The sequence below is a fragment of the Pogoniulus pusillus genome, chromosome 25, assembly GCF_015220805.1.
Source record: "Pogoniulus pusillus isolate bPogPus1 chromosome 25, bPogPus1.pri, whole genome shotgun sequence".
Taxonomy (NCBI): Eukaryota; Metazoa; Chordata; class Aves; order Piciformes; family Lybiidae; genus Pogoniulus; species Pogoniulus pusillus.
This window is the reverse complement of record NC_087288.1, coordinates 18,079,604-18,097,344: the sequence shown is the minus strand read 5'-3', so window position 1 is coordinate 18,097,344 and position 17,741 is coordinate 18,079,604. Positions and strand designations below refer to the sequence as shown.

Below are 17,741 nucleotides of genomic sequence, written 5' to 3'. Positions count from 1 at the left end.
TCTTAGTTATCAGGTAGGGATTTTATTCTGAGAGTCTCCAGAATAAGAAATGTGCTTAGGCTATCCTGGGAACATCAGGCAACTTTTCACGTGTTCATAAAGGTTCACATATCTGTGGGGTGATAGTGTCACTATATGTTGGATGTAGAGAGTGCAGTATCACAGTGTCTATACATGGAGTCATGATGGGTGTTGTAGTGGTAGCTCAGATTTCTGTGTCTTAACAGCAAGAACATTTTTTCCTTACTCTGAGTTTAAACACTGAGTACCTTTTCAGGTGAGGGACATCACTGCTGACTTCATTGCTTTTCAAAAGGGAAAGCTGTCATTTCACAATTAAAAAAGGGGTTTCATGAAGCTCTCAAGGAGATGATGTCCTGATAAAAAGAGGAATAGCATTTGCTGCTGGTCTGGAGACTCCAGGACAGGCCTGAGACTCCAATAAAACTTATTTCTGTAAGTTTGATGTATGTGGTTTTAAGCCACCAGAAAGAGAGTTATACACTTGCAAATTGGCCTGGTAAGTGAGGTTTGTGGTTGTAAAATGAGACTAAAGGGATGGCACAAAATTCTTGAGTTCTAGAAAGCTACTGTGGAGGAACTTAAACCTTGCTGTGTGAGGTCTGATCCCTTCCATAGGAATGTGGAAGATGCTCCTAAAAGTTATGTAGTGTCTTTCTTTGCTATTGATTCAGGATATGCGTGCAGCATGGTGCTGTAAGTCTGAGTTTGTGAGGATGCACAGTATTTAGTGCTTTGTGTGGTTGATGGCACAGCTAAGATTTGAGGAGACTCTTTTGTTTTGTCTTTTAAAGCTATGGTTGAATTTTAAGATACTGGGTTCTTTGCTGTTGGAATCTCCTGTCAAACAGTGTTAGGTAGTGTTAGGTGCAGCACAGAAGAATCATAGAATCAACGAGGTTGGAAGAGACCTCCAAGATCATCCAGTCCAACCTAGCACCCAGCTCTATCCAGTCAACTAGACCATGGCACTAAGATTCCTCTATTCTTTAAGTACAGAACACTGCTATTTATTTAGCAACTCCTGTATTACTATTTTCATGACACATTTAGTTTTGTAACTGTCAGTTGATGGGTTTTCACATTTGTATATCTAGGCTGATTTCCTAAGGAAGTGAGGTTTGTATGTTGCATTGTCCTCCCATATTTGCCTGGCAGTTCCTCCTAATAACCATAGAATACATTAGCCAATTTCAACCAAAGTTGTCAAACAGTGTAGGGAATTTTCCTGCTTGCCTGAAGCTTAGTAGCCAGATGAAGAATGATTTAAATTGATATTCCCTTTTGGGGTGAAAGCTGTTATAAGAAGATGTTGGTAATTGTGAAATGAGGAAATCAGCTGTGTAATCTTGACACAAAAATGATCTTGACACATATCCTGGTTGGCCAGTCAGTATTTGCATAGATCTAGATAAATTACACCACAGTAGCACCACTTTCTAGCCAAACAGGTATGGGATGTACGAAGGGTAGAAGGTGGGGGTGTGTGCTACATATGCATAGAAAACAGGCCTTGTTACTTCTGCTTCATTGCTTTGTACAGAGCAACTTGGGGTGGTTTTGTTTTTAAAGGAAAAAATAAGGGAGAGGAGAGGGAAGGAGCAAAGGGGAGGAGAAAGAAAATGTCATCTATGAAACATGAAACTTTTCCTCCTCCCTTCTTAGCCTCTTTCAAAAAGTAAAGATACAGGGGAGGGATAAAGAAATGGATTGCAGAGATCAAGTTTCTGAGGTTTATGAATTGGGTATTGATTTTACTGAGTTTATTCTCATACTTGAGAAAATAGTGGAGTCTCTTACAGCCTGTTTACATCACTGATTAAAAATCAAATAAAATTAGAAGTCTTCCATGATAGTTCTGGTCTTTAACAAATAAAAGTAAAGGTGTATTTATGGAAGTTTGGCCTTCCTCTCAAGTGCTACTTTCTGTCACAAACCTTCATGCACATGCAGTTCAGAAGTACTTCTGCATGCAGTTCCTCTCCTTGGTAAGTTAGAACAACAAGGCAGATGTTCTGGTCCTTTGGCCTCAGAGAGGCTGGTTTATGATGTAGCCACCAATTCATCTCAGAGAGGCTGGTTTGTGGTGTAGCCACCACTGAATTGGTTAACATATGACAATTGGTTTAAAAGCTAGGATGCCATTTTTTGGACACCTAAGAATAATGATGATGAAATGTCAAAAATAAACACTCAGATCTTTGTTTTTATTTTCTAGATTTTAATATTACTGTTTTCCATTATAAGAAAGAGATTCTGGGACTACGGCCGAGTTGCTCTGGTATCAGAAGCTGAAAGGTAAAAAAAAACCACAGCTAATTAGACTGAGTTGTTGAAACCATTTGGTGAGTGTGGAAGCAAGTGCAGTAAACAGGGCTTAAATGAAGTGCCTTTGTATTAGGTAGGTGTTTCCTCATGCTGCTTGTGGAGTTCCTATTTGCAGTGTCGGAAATACAGTTGTGTGTTTGCCATAGTTGTGAATTTCATTCTACAGCTGGGGGTTAAGGAAGTGAAGGTAAGAAAATAGGCTGCTTGTGTGCTGACATGCTGCATACTTACACGTTGTTGTTTACAGTGTGCTTCTGTGCTAGAAGGCTATCAACTATTTAGTTTATCTTGGCTCAAACCCACTATCTTCCCAAAGCTCTGAGAAGCTCTGGGCTTCCAGAGCTGCCCATGCTGTAATATTTCTGAAGGATTTAAAAATAAAAGAGGTGTTTTGATGCAGGCTTCTGCAATTCTTCACTGCAAATGAGCTTTTGATTATTTTGTACAAGATATTATTTCTACAGATGACATCTTCTTGTGTTTATGGACTTCAACAGTGAGCCTCTTCCAGATCTTAGTGATTTTAAACTATGTTGTGGGAAATTCACATCTAAGCAACAGGAAAGAACTCAAAATGTGGATTTGGGTTCCATGTTCAGTTGTAAAAAGTAGGTAGTGAAAAAATGGCAGGGGGAGGGGGGAAGGCAGTAACTGAAGCAGCTTTAATCCAGCCAACTCAGGTAGCAAGAATGAAGATGCTCTGCTACAGAGCCTACTTCCATGTGGCCTGGGTGGGACAAACAGTTCCTTGAGCATTCAGACATCTAGGAGCCTATGTTATTTATTTCTCCTGCTGGATTGTTAGCCAGCTAGGTCAAAATTATAGATACACCTAGTAATACACTTCATTTTAAGGGGTATTGTCCTGTAATTATGAGCACATCCCCATTGCAACATTTCTTTAGCAACAAACTGAAAAGAAATGCTCTGCTGTTTCCAAGGGCTGCAAAGTCACTAAATGTTTCTAGCCTTGCTACAGAACTCCATTTAGGTGAGGAGGTGGCCCTGCAGGTAAGGGATCTAATTGCACAGAGAAATTCTGAGTAGTAGCTGTAAGGTGAAGGAAGAAAGGTGGAGGGAAAAGAGGTGTTGTCTTGTAATGAGGAATGTCTGAACAGGAAGCTGGCTTGCAGATCTGATTCTTGCTAGGCATCCATCAGATGCTCACGTGTGCTTTCTTTTCAGCATGTGATGTAGCACAAATTTCCATTATTAAGCATATGCTACAAGGAGAAAACCACAACTTTTCTAAGTGAAAAAGATTTTGTGGAGCACCTCTCCTATGAACACAGGCTGAGAGAATTGGGGTTGTTCAGTCTGGAAAAGAAGGGCTCTAAGGAGACCTTATTGTAGCCTTCCAGTATCTGAAGAAGGCCTATAAGAAAGCTGTTGAGGGACTCTTCAGGGTGTCAGGTAGTGATAGGACTAAGGGGAATAGATCCAAACTAGAGGAAGGTAGATTTAGAGTAGGTGTTAGGAAGAAGTTCTTCACCATAAGGCTGATGAGACACTGGAACAGGTTGCCCAGGAAGGTGATGGAAGCCCCAACTGTGGAAATTTTTAGGGCCAGGCTGGATGTGGCTCTGGGCAACCTGATCTAATGGAAAGTGTCCCTACCCATGGCAGGGGTGTTTGAACTAGATGATTTTTGACGTCCCTTTGAACCATGACAATTCCCTTGGTTACTGAAGAATTGCTAAAGTTGAATTAACTTCTGGAATTACATCATCCATTACTAAAAATACTTAAAAGCATCATTTAATGTATTTTAGTGAATTAAGATACAACAGATTGTCAACATCTTCATCAATACCTGAAGATCCTGAATATGATAAGGTAAGCATGCTAGAGTTTTGATGTGTTCTTTTTTTTCCCTTGTATATTAATGGGCTCTGTTGTAATTTGCCATTCTACCTAACCAGCTAAACCAGTCATTAAACAGGAAAGCCATCTACATGCAAAAATTAGCAGTATATAATTTGCTGTGTTTTTTATGGAACCATAGATGATCTCCCTCTGTTCTGTGGCAAACTGTTGCCATGCAAACCAGTATCTTGTGTCATTGTTTTTTAAGTCACTTCTTTTTTTTTCACTTAGGAGAGGGACTATATGTTAGTTTCAAAGAGGGAGGAGGAGAGGAAAACACCAGTAAATGATTTGTACTTAAATAACTGTTGCAGAGGGGGATATTCTGCTACCTACACCTATTTGATGGAGGAGAGAAATTAATTGGGGCCATATAATTTTATATAAAAATATAGATGTATTAAATTCAATATTCTGAACTCTCTGAACACCCCCAACCACTGTATATTAATATTAAAAGTCAGTACATGGTTATGAAAACAATATAGGATAAAATGTGTACAGGAATTTGTTGATTAACTAGCAAACATTTAAACTATAAACAGAGAGAGGAGTTTCCCCCATGGCTTAATGCTGTTTGGGATCTTTATGTTATTTGCCCAGCAGAGCAGGCTGAAACTCTTTCTGCTCCATGGCAGAGGCAACAGATATTTACAGAGGTATTGAAGCTTTTACTCACTATTCTTACCAATTATTAATCACCCTCCTGGGCTGCATCACAGCTTATGTCTAATGTCCAGACGTCTGGGGATCTCTGCCCGTGGACTCTGAGGCTGGAATCTTCCTGGCTTGAGGGGAGAGGATAAATCTTCCCAGCTTCTACAACTACCTGAAGGGACATTTTAGCCAGGTGGGGGGTGGCCTCTCCTCCCAGGTAACCAGCAATAGAACAAGGGGACACAGTCTCAAGTTGTGCCGGGGTAGGTATAGGCTGGGTGTTAGGAGGAAGTTCTTCACAGAGAGAGTGATTGGCATTGGAATGGGCTGCCCAGGGAGGTGGTGGAGGCACCGTCCCTGCGGGTGTTGAAGCAAAGCCTGGCTGAGGCACTTAGTGCCATGGTCTGGTTGCCTGGCTAGGGCTGGGTGCTAGGTTGGCCTGGATGATCTTGGAGGTCTCTTCCAACCTGGTTGATTCTATGATTCTGGGGAAATAGGTTTCCTCTAACCTTTTCTCCTGGTGAAGAGGCGACCTCTGCCTTTGGTGCTGCTGGCTCCTTCTGGATGCTGTGTCCAGGACTTCTCAGCTGGCAGGATTTCAGGAGAGTCTCAGGCTGTCTCTGGCATGGTTGTACACAGCTAGCAGGCTCTGTGTGTGTGCAGACAATCCAGAGTCTGCCTCCTGGTTCTCTCAGCAGCAGTGGCTCTTACCAGGCAATGGTGGGCAGTAGGCATGCAAAGTGTGTGCAGCTGCTGGGAGTCTGAGCTCCATAGGTAAAGGCAATGCAGGATCTGGTCCTGATAGCGATAGCGTGCAGATGTGCACAGCTGGCTTAGGAGGCTATGGGCTCCTTATATATGTTATGTGCTGGCTTAAATGAGCTCTGCATGAAAGGTACTCAGACAGGTAAGCTGTGAACGAAGGTCAAAGCATGAGGGTCTGAGCCTCTGAGCATTGGAACTGTGCAATGGCATCCGAGTGTGGGGGTCTGAGCGGCTGAGCACTGCAGTGAGGGTCAGAGCTGTGTCTGAGCCGTGCAGGTGAGTCAGAGCTGAGCACGTGGTTTAGCTGTGCACCCCTATTCATTGTCTGTGGGCTGAGATTAATGGCTCCTTTGGCCACTAGAATGACCAATCAGGTTGGCAGTCAGCCAAACCTTACCATAATAGGCAGAAGGCTCTTGCCTGGACTTCCCCAAATATGGGGATCACATGGGTTTGCCCCAGGGAGACATGAGCTGGGTGTGTGTGGCTTACACAACCTGTTTACAACCAGGGGTCCTGGCAGAAAAACATGTCCAGGCAAGGCATAAGCAAGCCTGCTTTTGGGCCTACAGGCCCTCCATGACAATAACAGTTCAAAAAGTTACATTGTGTTCACATTGCACATAATAGCTAGATGCTCTTCATAGTACTTTGTTTTTCCTTTCCAAGTTGAGGAAACTGGATATAAGTGTGAGGCTACTAATTCATAGAATCATGGAATCAGGCAGGTTGGAAGAGACCTCCAAGCTCATCCAGGCCAACCTAGCACCCAGCCCTAGCCAGTCAACCAGACCATGGCACTAAGTGCCTCAGCCAGGCTTTGCTTCAACACCTCCAGGGACAGCGACTCCACCACCTCCCTGGGCAGCCCATTCCAATGCCAATCACTCTTTCTGTGAAGAACTTTCTCCTAACATCCAGCCTATACCTCCCCCGGCACAACTTGAGGCTGTGCCCCCTTGTTCTATTGCTGGTTGCCTGGGAGAAGAGGCCATCCCCCTACCTGGCTACAATGTCCCTTCAGGTAGTTGTAGACAGCAACTATACCATAAATTCTTAATATGAAAACTTTTTTATGGTGGAAGGTAAGTTTTTGGCCAAACTTTTCATTGATTCCCTCCGTGGTCTCTCTGGATTCTTTGACTTTATACATCTCTATCATTTTGTGGTATAGCTTCAGAATGAGCCATGTGAGAGTTATCCAATGGTGACAGCCTAAGTTTTAACATTTTATATAGGCATCAACTTAATATTTGGCTTTGCAACTAAATAATTGTGTGAGCATCGAAAGCGTAGTAGTGTTTGATTGGGATTGCTCTGCTGATTTGTGCAGGTTTCTTCATTATTTAAAAACCCTAATGCAATTTGGCTGTTGAAGCTGTTAGGGCCTTGAGAATGATCAGAAGACTGGAAGCCCTGCCACATGGGTGAAGTCTAAGAGAGCTGGGTTTGTTCAGCCTTGAGGAGAGAAGGCTTAGGAGAGATGTAATTACCATATACATAGAGGGTGGCTACCACAAGGATGGAAACTCCCTTTTTACAAGGAATCACAATGGAAATAACAAGGGGTAATGGGTACAAGTTACTCCTGGGGACATTGTGATTCAAGTGCAGATGGAAATTACAGTATCACAGTATCACCAAGGTTGGAAGAGACCTCACAGATCATCAAGTCCAACCCTTTACCACAGAGCTCAAGGCCAGACCATGGCACCAAGTGCCACGTAGAACCTTGCCTTGAACTGCTCCAGGGACGGCAACTCCGCCACCTCCCTGGGCAGCCCATTCCAGTGTCCAATGACTCTCTCAGTGAAGAACTTTCTCCTCACCTCCAGCCTAAATTTCCCCTGGTGCAGCCTGAGGCTGTGTCCTCTTGTTCTGGTGCTGGCCACCTGAGAGAAGAGAGCAACCTCCCCCTGGCCACAACCTCCCCTCAGGTAGTTGCAGACAGCAATGAGGTCTCCCCTGAGCCTCCTCTTCTCCAGGCTAACCAATCCCAGCTCCCTCAGCCTCTCCTCGTAGGGCTGTGCTCAAGGCCTCTCACCAGCCTCATTGCCCTTCTCTGGACACACTCAAGCATCTCAATGTCCCTCCTAAACTGGGGGGCCCAGAACTGAACACAGTACTCAAGGTGTGGTCTAACCAGTGCAGAGGCTTCCTTAGTTAGGAATCATCTCTCTAATCTTGTCTCTTCCAACCTGGTTGATTCTATGATTCTAACCTCACCTTCCATTTTGGACTAATCCACTTTGCTTCCTAACCCCCTGGCCAAACCTCCATTCTTCCTTGGGACTGGGGTAAGGTTGAGAGGGGTAGGGGGAAGGTGGAAAGGTGGTTGGGAGCCCCTCCTGGGGACTCAGGTTTCTGGGAGGGCTGCTATGTTTCTGTATTACCTTTTTACCTTGTCTATTTCTGTCTGTAACTGTATATACTGTAACTATCTGCTTGTATATTGTGCTAAGCAGTAAATATAAGCTCCAGTCATATTTCCAGAGCTGCTGAGTCTAGCCTGGGTGATTTCTAAAGTGTGAGGGGGGTAGGGAACACCCAAACTATCACACCTGAAAACTTCCTTCTTCATTTATAGGGGTTCTGTTCCTGGATGACAGTTGCTTTTCGGATGCAGTAAGTATGCAAAACAGAGATTGTGAGCTATGGTTTGCTTAGCTCTTCTTTAATTAAAGGAAGATTGCATTAAAAATAGTTAGGAGTTACCTCTGGTGGAGTGGAAAAATTATGAAAACAAGGTCAATTTACAGAATACTTCTTCAGGATACACTTTTCCTTCCTTTCACTGCCCTGAGACTTCCTGATCTTGGGACAGTGTGTGACCCTATGTGAATCTGTGGCATTTATATGAGTTAATAACTAAGCTCTGGGCTTTTATCCTTTAAAGACTACTGTGTGGATCTTCTGTTTGAAACCAGTATCAACCTGGGCAGGAAATTGGGTTTCTTTGCAACTACTGGTGGTGTAGTTGAGGCTGGAACTGACTAGCTAAGGGAAGCTCATGCCCTTGTTTCCAAGAAACAGAGTGTTAGACATGTGATGTTCATTCTTTTTATCTCTTGTGGCTTAGTAAATCATGATATTTAAAAATCAATTTCTAGCTTGGGGACATGGAAACACAAAAGAGGTGAGGATCAGGCCTGTCTATATTCACCTTTGCTAGTTCAGTTCCTTCCTTTTCCAAGAACCTCTGTGTTAATGATCTGGCATGCTGACAGTGAATAGATGATGAGCATTCATTCCAAAGCCTATTAGTACGTTCTATTAATCTGATGTCATAAGGTGATTGTGTTGTAATTTTCCTCATGGGGAGGCTTTATGGAGATGAGTGAACACTGTCACAATATGATCTTAACACCTCATGACTCTCACAAAGAAAGAGGTCACAGCAAATTACTTTGTCCTCTTTCAGGCTGATGAAAAAATAATTTGCTTTTCAGATTGTTTCCATCCTAAATTCCCTCCTGTTAATTTTTTGGGTGGTGATACTGCACAAGAAAAAAAAAAAAACCAACCAAAATTACTTCTGGAACTGAAATTCGTGCATGAAAGAACACAACCAGGTTGAAAACCAATAGAGATTGACTGATGGAGATTCATGAATTGCTTTGGCTTGGGAGGCGATCCTCAAAGGACATCTTGTTCCCTCCCCCCTGCAGTAAGCAGGGATACTTCCAATGAGATCAGGCACTGGGTAGACTGAGAAATGGATGTATGTTGAAAAACCATCCTCTAAAACCCCAAAGGTACCAAGTAGGCTGACCATGTGCTTTTCTGTCTGGTGCAGTGATGAAGAGATTCATGAGAGATGTGGTGAAGATGCCATACATTACCTTGCCTTCCAGCGTCACATCATCTGCTTGTTGATTGCTGTCAGCATTTTGTCTGTCTGTGTTATACTGCCTGTCAACCTATCAGGTGATCTACTTGGTAAGAGGTTGCTTTTTTGATTTCTTTTATTCTGAGAAGAATTTGGTGCTTTATATCATTGCAAAACCTTTCAGGATCTCTTCATTTTGGTAAACTTTGTAAGGGTTTGTTACTTTAGGGTTTTTTCCTCCCCTTAGGCTGATGTGTGTTTTACTTGGGTATTTGTAAGAGAGTAGAGGGTTCTTAGATGTCTGGCAAAAGCTCTTATCAGAAGTAGGATGGCAGATCAGATGCAGATATAGGTAGTTAGACCTAGAAGACTGAAGGCAGGGTTAATTTGACCTATGTTCTCTTTACTGTTGTTTATCTAGGCACTCCTTATGACTTTTATTTGTGGTGATTGCCAATGGAAACTGCCTTCACAGCTGAGAAATCTATTTCTGGTGTCTGGTTTGAATTTTTTTTTGCTGCAGTTTTAAGATCACTGGGGAGAATTGTTTCTTCTTTTACTATTTGCAATGTCCTTTCAGCTGCTTGAAGATCACCAGTTTGTCTGTGGGTTTTTTTTTATAAACCAGACTAGTTAATGTAGTTATTAATGAGGAATGTTTTCCATCTGTCTGATCATAAAATCATCAGCCATCTTCTGACTTTTTAAACAAATCTAGTTAGACTGTTTCCTGTTGCTCCCTTCTGTCTTGGTTTGCAGCTCAACAGTGGACAAATGTCACTGAGACTGTCATAGACAAAGAATTAGTTCATGTTTCCTGCAGTCAAGTCATAGATTCATAGAATTGTTCAGATGGAAAAGACCTCCAAGATCATCCAGTCCAACCTAGCACCCAGCCCTAGCCAGTCAACCAGGCCATGGCACTAAGTGCTTCATCCAGGCTTTTCTTGAACACCTTCAGGGATGGTGACTCCACCACCTCCCTGGGCAGCCCATTCCAATGCCAATCACTCTCTCTGCCAACAACTTCCTACTAACATCCAGCCTAGACTTCCCCAACCACAACTTGAGACTGTGTCCCCTTGCTCTGTTGCTGGTTGCCTGGGAGAAGAGGCCACCCCCCACCTGGCTACAGTGGCCCTTCTTTGCAAAACAGAGAGAGATGCTAGTGCCTTCAAAGAGCTTACAGAGTATAGTTCCCTCTTCTGGTCTAGTTACTAACTGTATGTTTACAACAAAATGGGTTTTGTAACATGCTTCAGTCTGTGTGCCCTGTCCTCCTTTAGCCTCAGTCTGATAAAAGTTGTAGACACCAGTGGGTGCTCTCTGTGAATACAAATTGCAAGACTCCTAAAGCAGAAAAACACAGCTTGCTTAAACTATGTTTTGTGATGCTAGGAAATACAGCTGGAAAAAAATGAAGTTTCAGGTCTCTCCCTTTCTTCCTTCTCTTCCATCTGTTGATTCAGTGCATTTTGCAGTTCTTTCTGCTGTGATGACTTTTAATGTGGTTTGCCCATCAATGCTAGAAGATTGTTTAGCTTCCTTTGTGAGCATGCACTCAAAGTTTTTGCTCATGTTGTCAGCTTTTAAAAAGCTTGACAGTCTAGAGAAAGTATCATAGAACCTTGCTCTTTTTTGACCTTAGTAAAGTTATCAGTACTGTTTTGTCAACACTGAATTAATGCAGTTAAAAAAAACCCAACAAGATAACAAGTCAGTGATGGAATAAAAATGTGAAAGAAGTATGTTCAAGTCCCTAAACAATGTTGTTGGTGGATGTGAAAGAGTTTAGGAGGGGAAAAGGGAACTGCTGTAAACATTTAGTATTCATATTTTTAGAATATAAAATATAAATATTTCTCTTAGAGTCATAGAATCAACCAGGTTGGAAGAGATCTCCAAGATCATCCAACCTAGCACCCAGCCCTAGCCAGTCAACTAGTCTATGGCACTAAGTGCCTCATCCAGTCTTTGAACACCTCCAGGGGCAGCGACTCCACCACCTCCCTGGGCAGCCCATTCCAGTGCCAATCACTCTCTCTGGCTACAACTTCCTTCTAACATTTAGCCTATACTTTCCCTGGCATAACTTGAGACTGTGTCCCCTTGTTCTGTTGCTGGTTGCCTGGGAGAAGAGACCAACCCCAGCTGGCTACAGCCTCCCTTCAGGTAGTTCTAGACAGCAATGAGGTCACCCCTGAGCCTCCTCTTCTGCAGGCTGCACACCCCCAGCTCCCTCAGCCTCTCTTCATAGGGTTTGTGTTCCAGGCCCCTCACCAGCTTTGTTGCCCTTCTCTGGACACCTTCCAGCACCTCAACATCTCTCTTGAATTGAGGGCCCAGAATTGGACACAGCACTCAAGGTGTGGCCTGACCAGTGTTGAATAGAGGGGAAGAGCAACCTCCCTCATCCTACTGGCCACACTGTTCCTGATCCAGGCCAGGATGTTGTTGGCTCTCTTGGCCGCCTGGGCACACTGCTGGCTCATCTTCAGCTACTCTCTATCAGTACCCTTAGGTCCCTTTCTTCCTGGCTGCTCTCAACCACTCTGTCCCCAGCCTGTAGCACTGCTTGGGGTTGTTGTGGCCAAAGTGCAGAACCCTGCACTTGGCCTTGTTCAGTCTCATCCCATTGGCCTCTGCCCACCCATCGAGCCTTGCAGGGTCCCTCTTCAGGGCTCTCCTACTCTCCAACAGATCCATTCCTGCTCCTAGCTTGGTGTCACCTGCATACTTACTGATGCTGGACTCAATCTCCTTGTCCAGATCATCAGTAAAGATGTTGAACAGGACTGGGCCCAGCACTGATCCTTGGGGCACACCACTAGTGCCAGCTGCCAGCTGGATGTGGCACCATTCACCACCACTCTCTGGGCCCAGCCTTCCAGCCAGTTCTTGACCCATATCAGAGTGAATTTGTCTAAGCCACGACCTGCCAGCTTTGCCAGGGGCTTGTTGTGGATGGGTTGAATGTGCTACAGTCCTGGTTTGTTGGATTTTTTTCCTGCAACTTTAAAATGCAATACAGTGTATCCAGCATTTGTTATCATTCCAGATCTTTTTAGTAACGAAGATGCTCAACTTCAAAAAGTATATCAAAGTGAAAAAAAGTCCCTCTGACTTTCTAATAGTTTGTGTGTGTGAATGTTGCACTGATTAATTGAGTTACTTGGTTTTGTTCTTAGATAAAGATCCCTATAGTTTTGGAAGAACTACTATAGTGAACTTGCAGACTGGGTAAGTAAATCTTGCAGACTGCTTCAGTGCTTATGCCTGTTTCCTGCTCTAGTCTCTAAACACATGAATTGCTTCTTGCAGCGTGGCTCATGGAGTAGGAATTACTTATTCATGCTTCATCAACTGAAACTGGGATATGTTCTGCTTCAGGCTATGCAGTTACAGTGCTGATAAGAAATCTGGAGATTTGGCATCTACTCTCAGCTCTTACTTCCTACACTACATGTTTCTCTTGGCTAATGACTGTACATGTAGTGATATTATTCTCAGAAATATCCACAGTAAAAGAAACCAGTAAGAAAATGGAGCTGACAGCTTTACTAGAATATGTAACTCAGATGATTTTAAAAACTCTTGCATCAGGTTGATGCCTGTGTGCATATCTCTTCCCATCCAGGATCATGATTAAAATTCTATGTTTTAAAAACTATCTGTAAAGCAGTTGAGATACAAAACTATACTTCTGTCTTCTGATTTATTACTTAACCAGTCTACATCTAGCCAGTGTAGTGTGTCAGATAGGGTTTCTGCCAGTGCATTTTGGCATTTTTAACCACATTATGAATCCTAGCAACTAGTGGGGATTTTTTGTTTCATTGGTTTGACTTTTTATGCTGTATAATGGGTTCTTGTCTTTTAGATTAACTGTAATTATTTATGCTCCTCATAAAACTGAAGAACTGTTCACAGTGCAGAGCTTTTGTGAGCTTTGAGGAAGGAGCTATCAGGGAAGCTGAATTTACTCCCTGTATTAGGCTCTTTGGCATAAGGATTGTGTTGAAGGAGAGTTCAATTATGCACTCAGCATAGTAGGTAATAAGGCAAATAAAAAACATTTGGGTGTGTGCTGTCAGTCATCTGAATGACAAGGCACAAGCCAAGTGCTGCCTACAAACATCCTTATCAGAACATCCTTCTTCTATAGTCTGTTGCTCATAGAATGTACTGATAAGCAAGTGACCCTAGTGGCAGTCCAAGGCATCTGCTTAGACATGACTACCGGTAACTGCTTTCTTTTCTTGGCTCATTGTTAGTGAGAGGTTCTGATCTGCTTAGCAGTTTGATCACAACTACTTTGTATTTCTCATATCCATAACGTTTCATCCTACAGCAATAACCTCCTGTGGCTGCACACGGTTTTTGCTGTCATTTACCTGATTCTGACTGTTGTCTTCATGAGGCATCACATGAAGTATGTCACATATAAAGAAGAAAACATAGTAAGTTTCTGTATTGGGGTGGGGAAAAGAAAAGGTCATACAGTACATTTGCAGATTGCTAAGATGCCTCCTGCTTGCTAGAATGTGGTGTAAGTGTGAAGGAATTCACTGAAAGCAAAGCTCCACTGAGTGGATTGTGAAAATGGATGGTGGGGAAGGCGTTGGGGAGACTCTTGTTGAATGTTGCTGTAACCTATTAACAGTTTAGAAGGTGAACTTGGAGCTATCATGAATAGATGCATCTCCCATCAAAGTCACAATTTCCTACCTTGTTTCCTCCTCTACTCTTTTTTCCTCCCCTACAACACAACTACTTGTGTTGTGTTGCTGCCTTCCTTGTGTTTTTGTTTTCTCCTCTGTGATGTGGTTTGTCAAAGTTGGAGTTGCATTTTTCTCTTGCAGGTGAAATGCACACTGTTTGTAACAGGCCTTCCAAAACATGCAAAAGAAGAGACTATACAAGACCATTTCACGTAAGTTCTGTGCATGAGTAATATCCTGAGGAACAAGACATTTAAAATGGTCCTGGCAGTTGTACCTGCAGAAGCATCATTTTCTATTATTTTTTTTCTCCATTTTTGCACTGTTTAAAATTATTGTTATTATAGCATCTGTCTTCTAAAAGCACATTTCATTGCTTAGTCAGAATTCAGAGAAGGTTATATTCCAGTACAGTTAGCCAGCTCAGCTTAAAAATACAATCTAAGGAAGTGGCTGTGTATCCATACTTTTCATTCAGGCTCCCACATAGCCAGTCCTGTTCAGTATCTTTATTGATGATCTGGACGAGGGCATTGAGTCCAGCATCAGTAAGTTTGCAGATGACACCAAGCTAGGAGCAGGAATGGATCTGTTGGAAGGTAGGAGAGCCCTGCAGAGGGACCTGGCCAGGCTGGATGGGTGGGCAGAGGCCAATGGGGTGAGATTGAACAAGGCCAAGTGCAGGGTTCTGCACTTTGGCCACAACAACCCCAAGCAGCGCTATAGGCTGGGGACTGAGTGGCTGGAAAGCAGCCAGGAGGAAAGGGACCTGGGGGTACTGATAGAGAGTAAGCTGAAGATGAGCCAGCAGTGTGCCCAGGTGGCCAAGAGAGCCAATGGCATCCTGGCCTGCATCAGGAACAGTGTGGCCAGCAGGACAAGGGAGGTTATTCTTCCCCTGTACTCAGCACTGGTCAGGCCACACCTGTAGTACTGTGTCCAGTTCTGGGCTCCTCAATTCAAGAAAGATGTTGAGGTGCTGGAACATGTCCAGAGAAGGGCAACAAAGCTGGTGAGGGGCCTGGAGCACAAATCTTATGAGGAGAGGTTGAGGGAGCTGGGCCTGTTTAGCCTGGAGAAGAGGAGGCTCAGGGGTGATCTTATTACTGTCTACAACTACCTGAAGGGGCATTGTAGCCAGGTGGGGGGTGGCCTCTCCTCCCAGGCAACCAGCAATAGAACAAGGGGACACAGTCTCAAGTTGTGGCAGGGTAGGTCTAGGCTGGATATTAGGAAGAAGTTCTTCACAGAGAGAGTGATTTCCCATTGGAATGGGCTGCCCAGGGAGGTGGTGGAGGCACTGTCCCTGGGGGTCTTCAAGCAAAGCCTGGCTGAGGCACTTAGTGCCATGGTCTAGTTGACTGGATAGGGCTGGGTGCTAGGTTGGACTGGATGATCTTGGAGGTCTCTTCCAACCTGGTTGATTCTATGATTCTTTACTTGGGAATAATGCTGCACATCTCATATTAAAGAAGCTTCCAGCAGCTGGAAGTCTCCACTCCATGGTACTTACCCAAGAAAGGAATTGAGTGTTAAAGATATCAGTTAGACATCAGTGATGCTCTTTGTGCTTTCCGTTCTTACTGGTTTCTTTCCTTTTCAGTGCTGCATACCCAACCTGCACTGTGCTGGAGGTCCAGCTGTGTTATGATGTAGCCAAGCTTATTTATCTTTTCAAAAAAAGGTATTTGGGTGGGTTTTTTTTTGCAATCTATCTGAAATTCAGCATAATTTCATGAGTCCTTGATCAACATACACCGGTAGTGCTAAGCTTGCACGTACTGGAGATAAATTCTGCTCTTAAGTTCTGGTCCAGACTTCAGTTTGATTCAGATGCAGTTTAAGGTGAACTGTGGAGTTCAGCCCATTTCTGGTAGGTGTGATATGTCATGTGTTGCATAAGATAAGCTTTGGCTTGCTAGTTATGTGTGTTAAGGTGGAAAATCCAGCTATTGAATTAATAACTCTTGGACCCTGCTGCTTTGGCTGGATGTGCTAGTAATGAGCCATGCATTGCACTTTTCCTTGGAAGCTCACCACGTGTGTAGGCTACATAGAGCTATTAGAGACTTGAAAGTATTCTGAGTGGCCCAAAGTAAGGTAAAGGATCATTTTCGGTGACTGAGTCCTTGACATCAGTTTTTATCTTGATGATTGTATTCTTCTTAAGCATGATGTTTTCTTGCTCAGTGTCATGGGTGTACTTTTTTGTCCAGGAAACAAGCAGAAAAAAGCCTGTCTTACTATGAACATCTGCATCAGAAGTATGGCAAGCGGGTCCAGATCAATCCAAAGCCATGTGGACAGTTCTGCTGTTGTGAAGTGAGAGGATGTGAAAGGGTAAGGGATTGTGTTTGCTTTTAGTTATGCCAAGGCAGATTGTTAGGAGAGAATAATTTGAGGGTAACATCTTGTTGAGCTTCAGAAAAGTTCTGGGCCCCTCAATTCAAGAGAGATGTTGAGGTGCTGGAACATGTCCAGAGAAGGGCAACACGGCTGGTGAGGGGCCTGGAACACAATGCCTGTGAGGAGAAGCTGAGGGAGCTGGGGGTGTGCAGCCTGCAGAAGAGGAGGCTCAGGGCAGACCTCATTGCTGTCTACAACTCCCTGAAGGGAGGCTGTAGCCAGGTGGGGTTGGTCTCTTCTCCCAGGCAAGCAGCAACAGAACAAGGGGACACAGTCTCAAGTTGTGGTGGGGGAAGTATAGGCTGGATGTTAGGAGGAAGTTGCTGGCAGAGAGAGTGATTGGCATTGGAATGGGCTGCCCAGGGAGGTGGTGGAGTCACCATCCCTGAAGGTGTTGAAGCAAAGCCTGGCTGAGGCACTTAGTGCCATGGTCTGGTTGATTGGCTAGGGCTGGGTGCTAGGTTGGATTGGATGATCTTGGAGGTCTCTTCCAACCTGGTTGATTCTATGAAAAGTCTTTGTTCCTTTACAGCAGATTGCTTATCCTTCATGTTCTTGTGCTATACAGAAAAATAATTCCTCAAAACTTTGGAAACAAAATCTTAGTGTTAAAATTGAAGTACAGGAAAAGCTTCCTGTCTGTTTGTCATCTCATGTGGTGTAATCTGTAATTCATGGAAGTAGTATGAGGAAGAGAGACTGGTCTAAGCTGTATTTTAATGAAGATATTAGCCATCTGGTACTTGGATGTAACAGTCATCAATTTTCCAACAGGAGGATGCTGTAGATTATTACACCAAAGTTAGGAATGAACTGATGGAAGAGTATTCAAAAGAGGAACAAGCTGTTCTTCATAACCCACTGGGAATGGCGTTTGTAACGTTTCAAGAGAAATCCATGGCAACCTAGTAAGTTTCATCTGCTGTCTTGTTTGAACTGTAACACTACAACTGGTCTGTTTGTCATTTGTTTGCTTATGTCAGTTCTTCTTCCTTTCTTCTTCTAAATCATCATGTGGATTTGATCTGCTTTGCTTTCTGGTAAGTTTTCCTTTAAGTGTGCATTTAGCCTCTATGCTTTGAGTGAAGAAAATACCTAAGAATTAAATGGCTCTGAACGTTTATTGGGATGAGGAGCCTTTCTCTTCT

General features: G+C 43.5%; 1 protein-coding gene across 2 annotated transcripts in view; it reads left to right on the top strand.

Annotated features, from left to right (window-relative positions):
- TMEM63A (transmembrane protein 63A) overlaps positions 1 to 17,741 on the top strand; it is a 55,019-nt gene that overhangs the window by 3,630 nt on the left and 33,648 nt on the right. For both annotated transcript variants that reach the window (XM_064164603.1, XM_064164604.1), the window contains exons 3-12: positions 2,240 to 2,319; positions 4,122 to 4,185; positions 8,225 to 8,262; positions 9,434 to 9,576; positions 12,655 to 12,706; positions 13,818 to 13,926; positions 14,329 to 14,399; positions 15,791 to 15,871; positions 16,404 to 16,527; positions 17,368 to 17,501. In XM_064164603.1, coding sequence (XP_064020673.1) covers positions 2,240 to 2,319; positions 4,122 to 4,185; positions 8,225 to 8,262; positions 9,434 to 9,576; positions 12,655 to 12,706; positions 13,818 to 13,926; positions 14,329 to 14,399; positions 15,791 to 15,871; positions 16,404 to 16,527; positions 17,368 to 17,501 — 896 coding nt within the window. The remainder of the gene's footprint in view (positions 1 to 2,239; positions 2,320 to 4,121; positions 4,186 to 8,224; positions 8,263 to 9,433; positions 9,577 to 12,654; positions 12,707 to 13,817; positions 13,927 to 14,328; positions 14,400 to 15,790; positions 15,872 to 16,403; positions 16,528 to 17,367; positions 17,502 to 17,741) is intronic.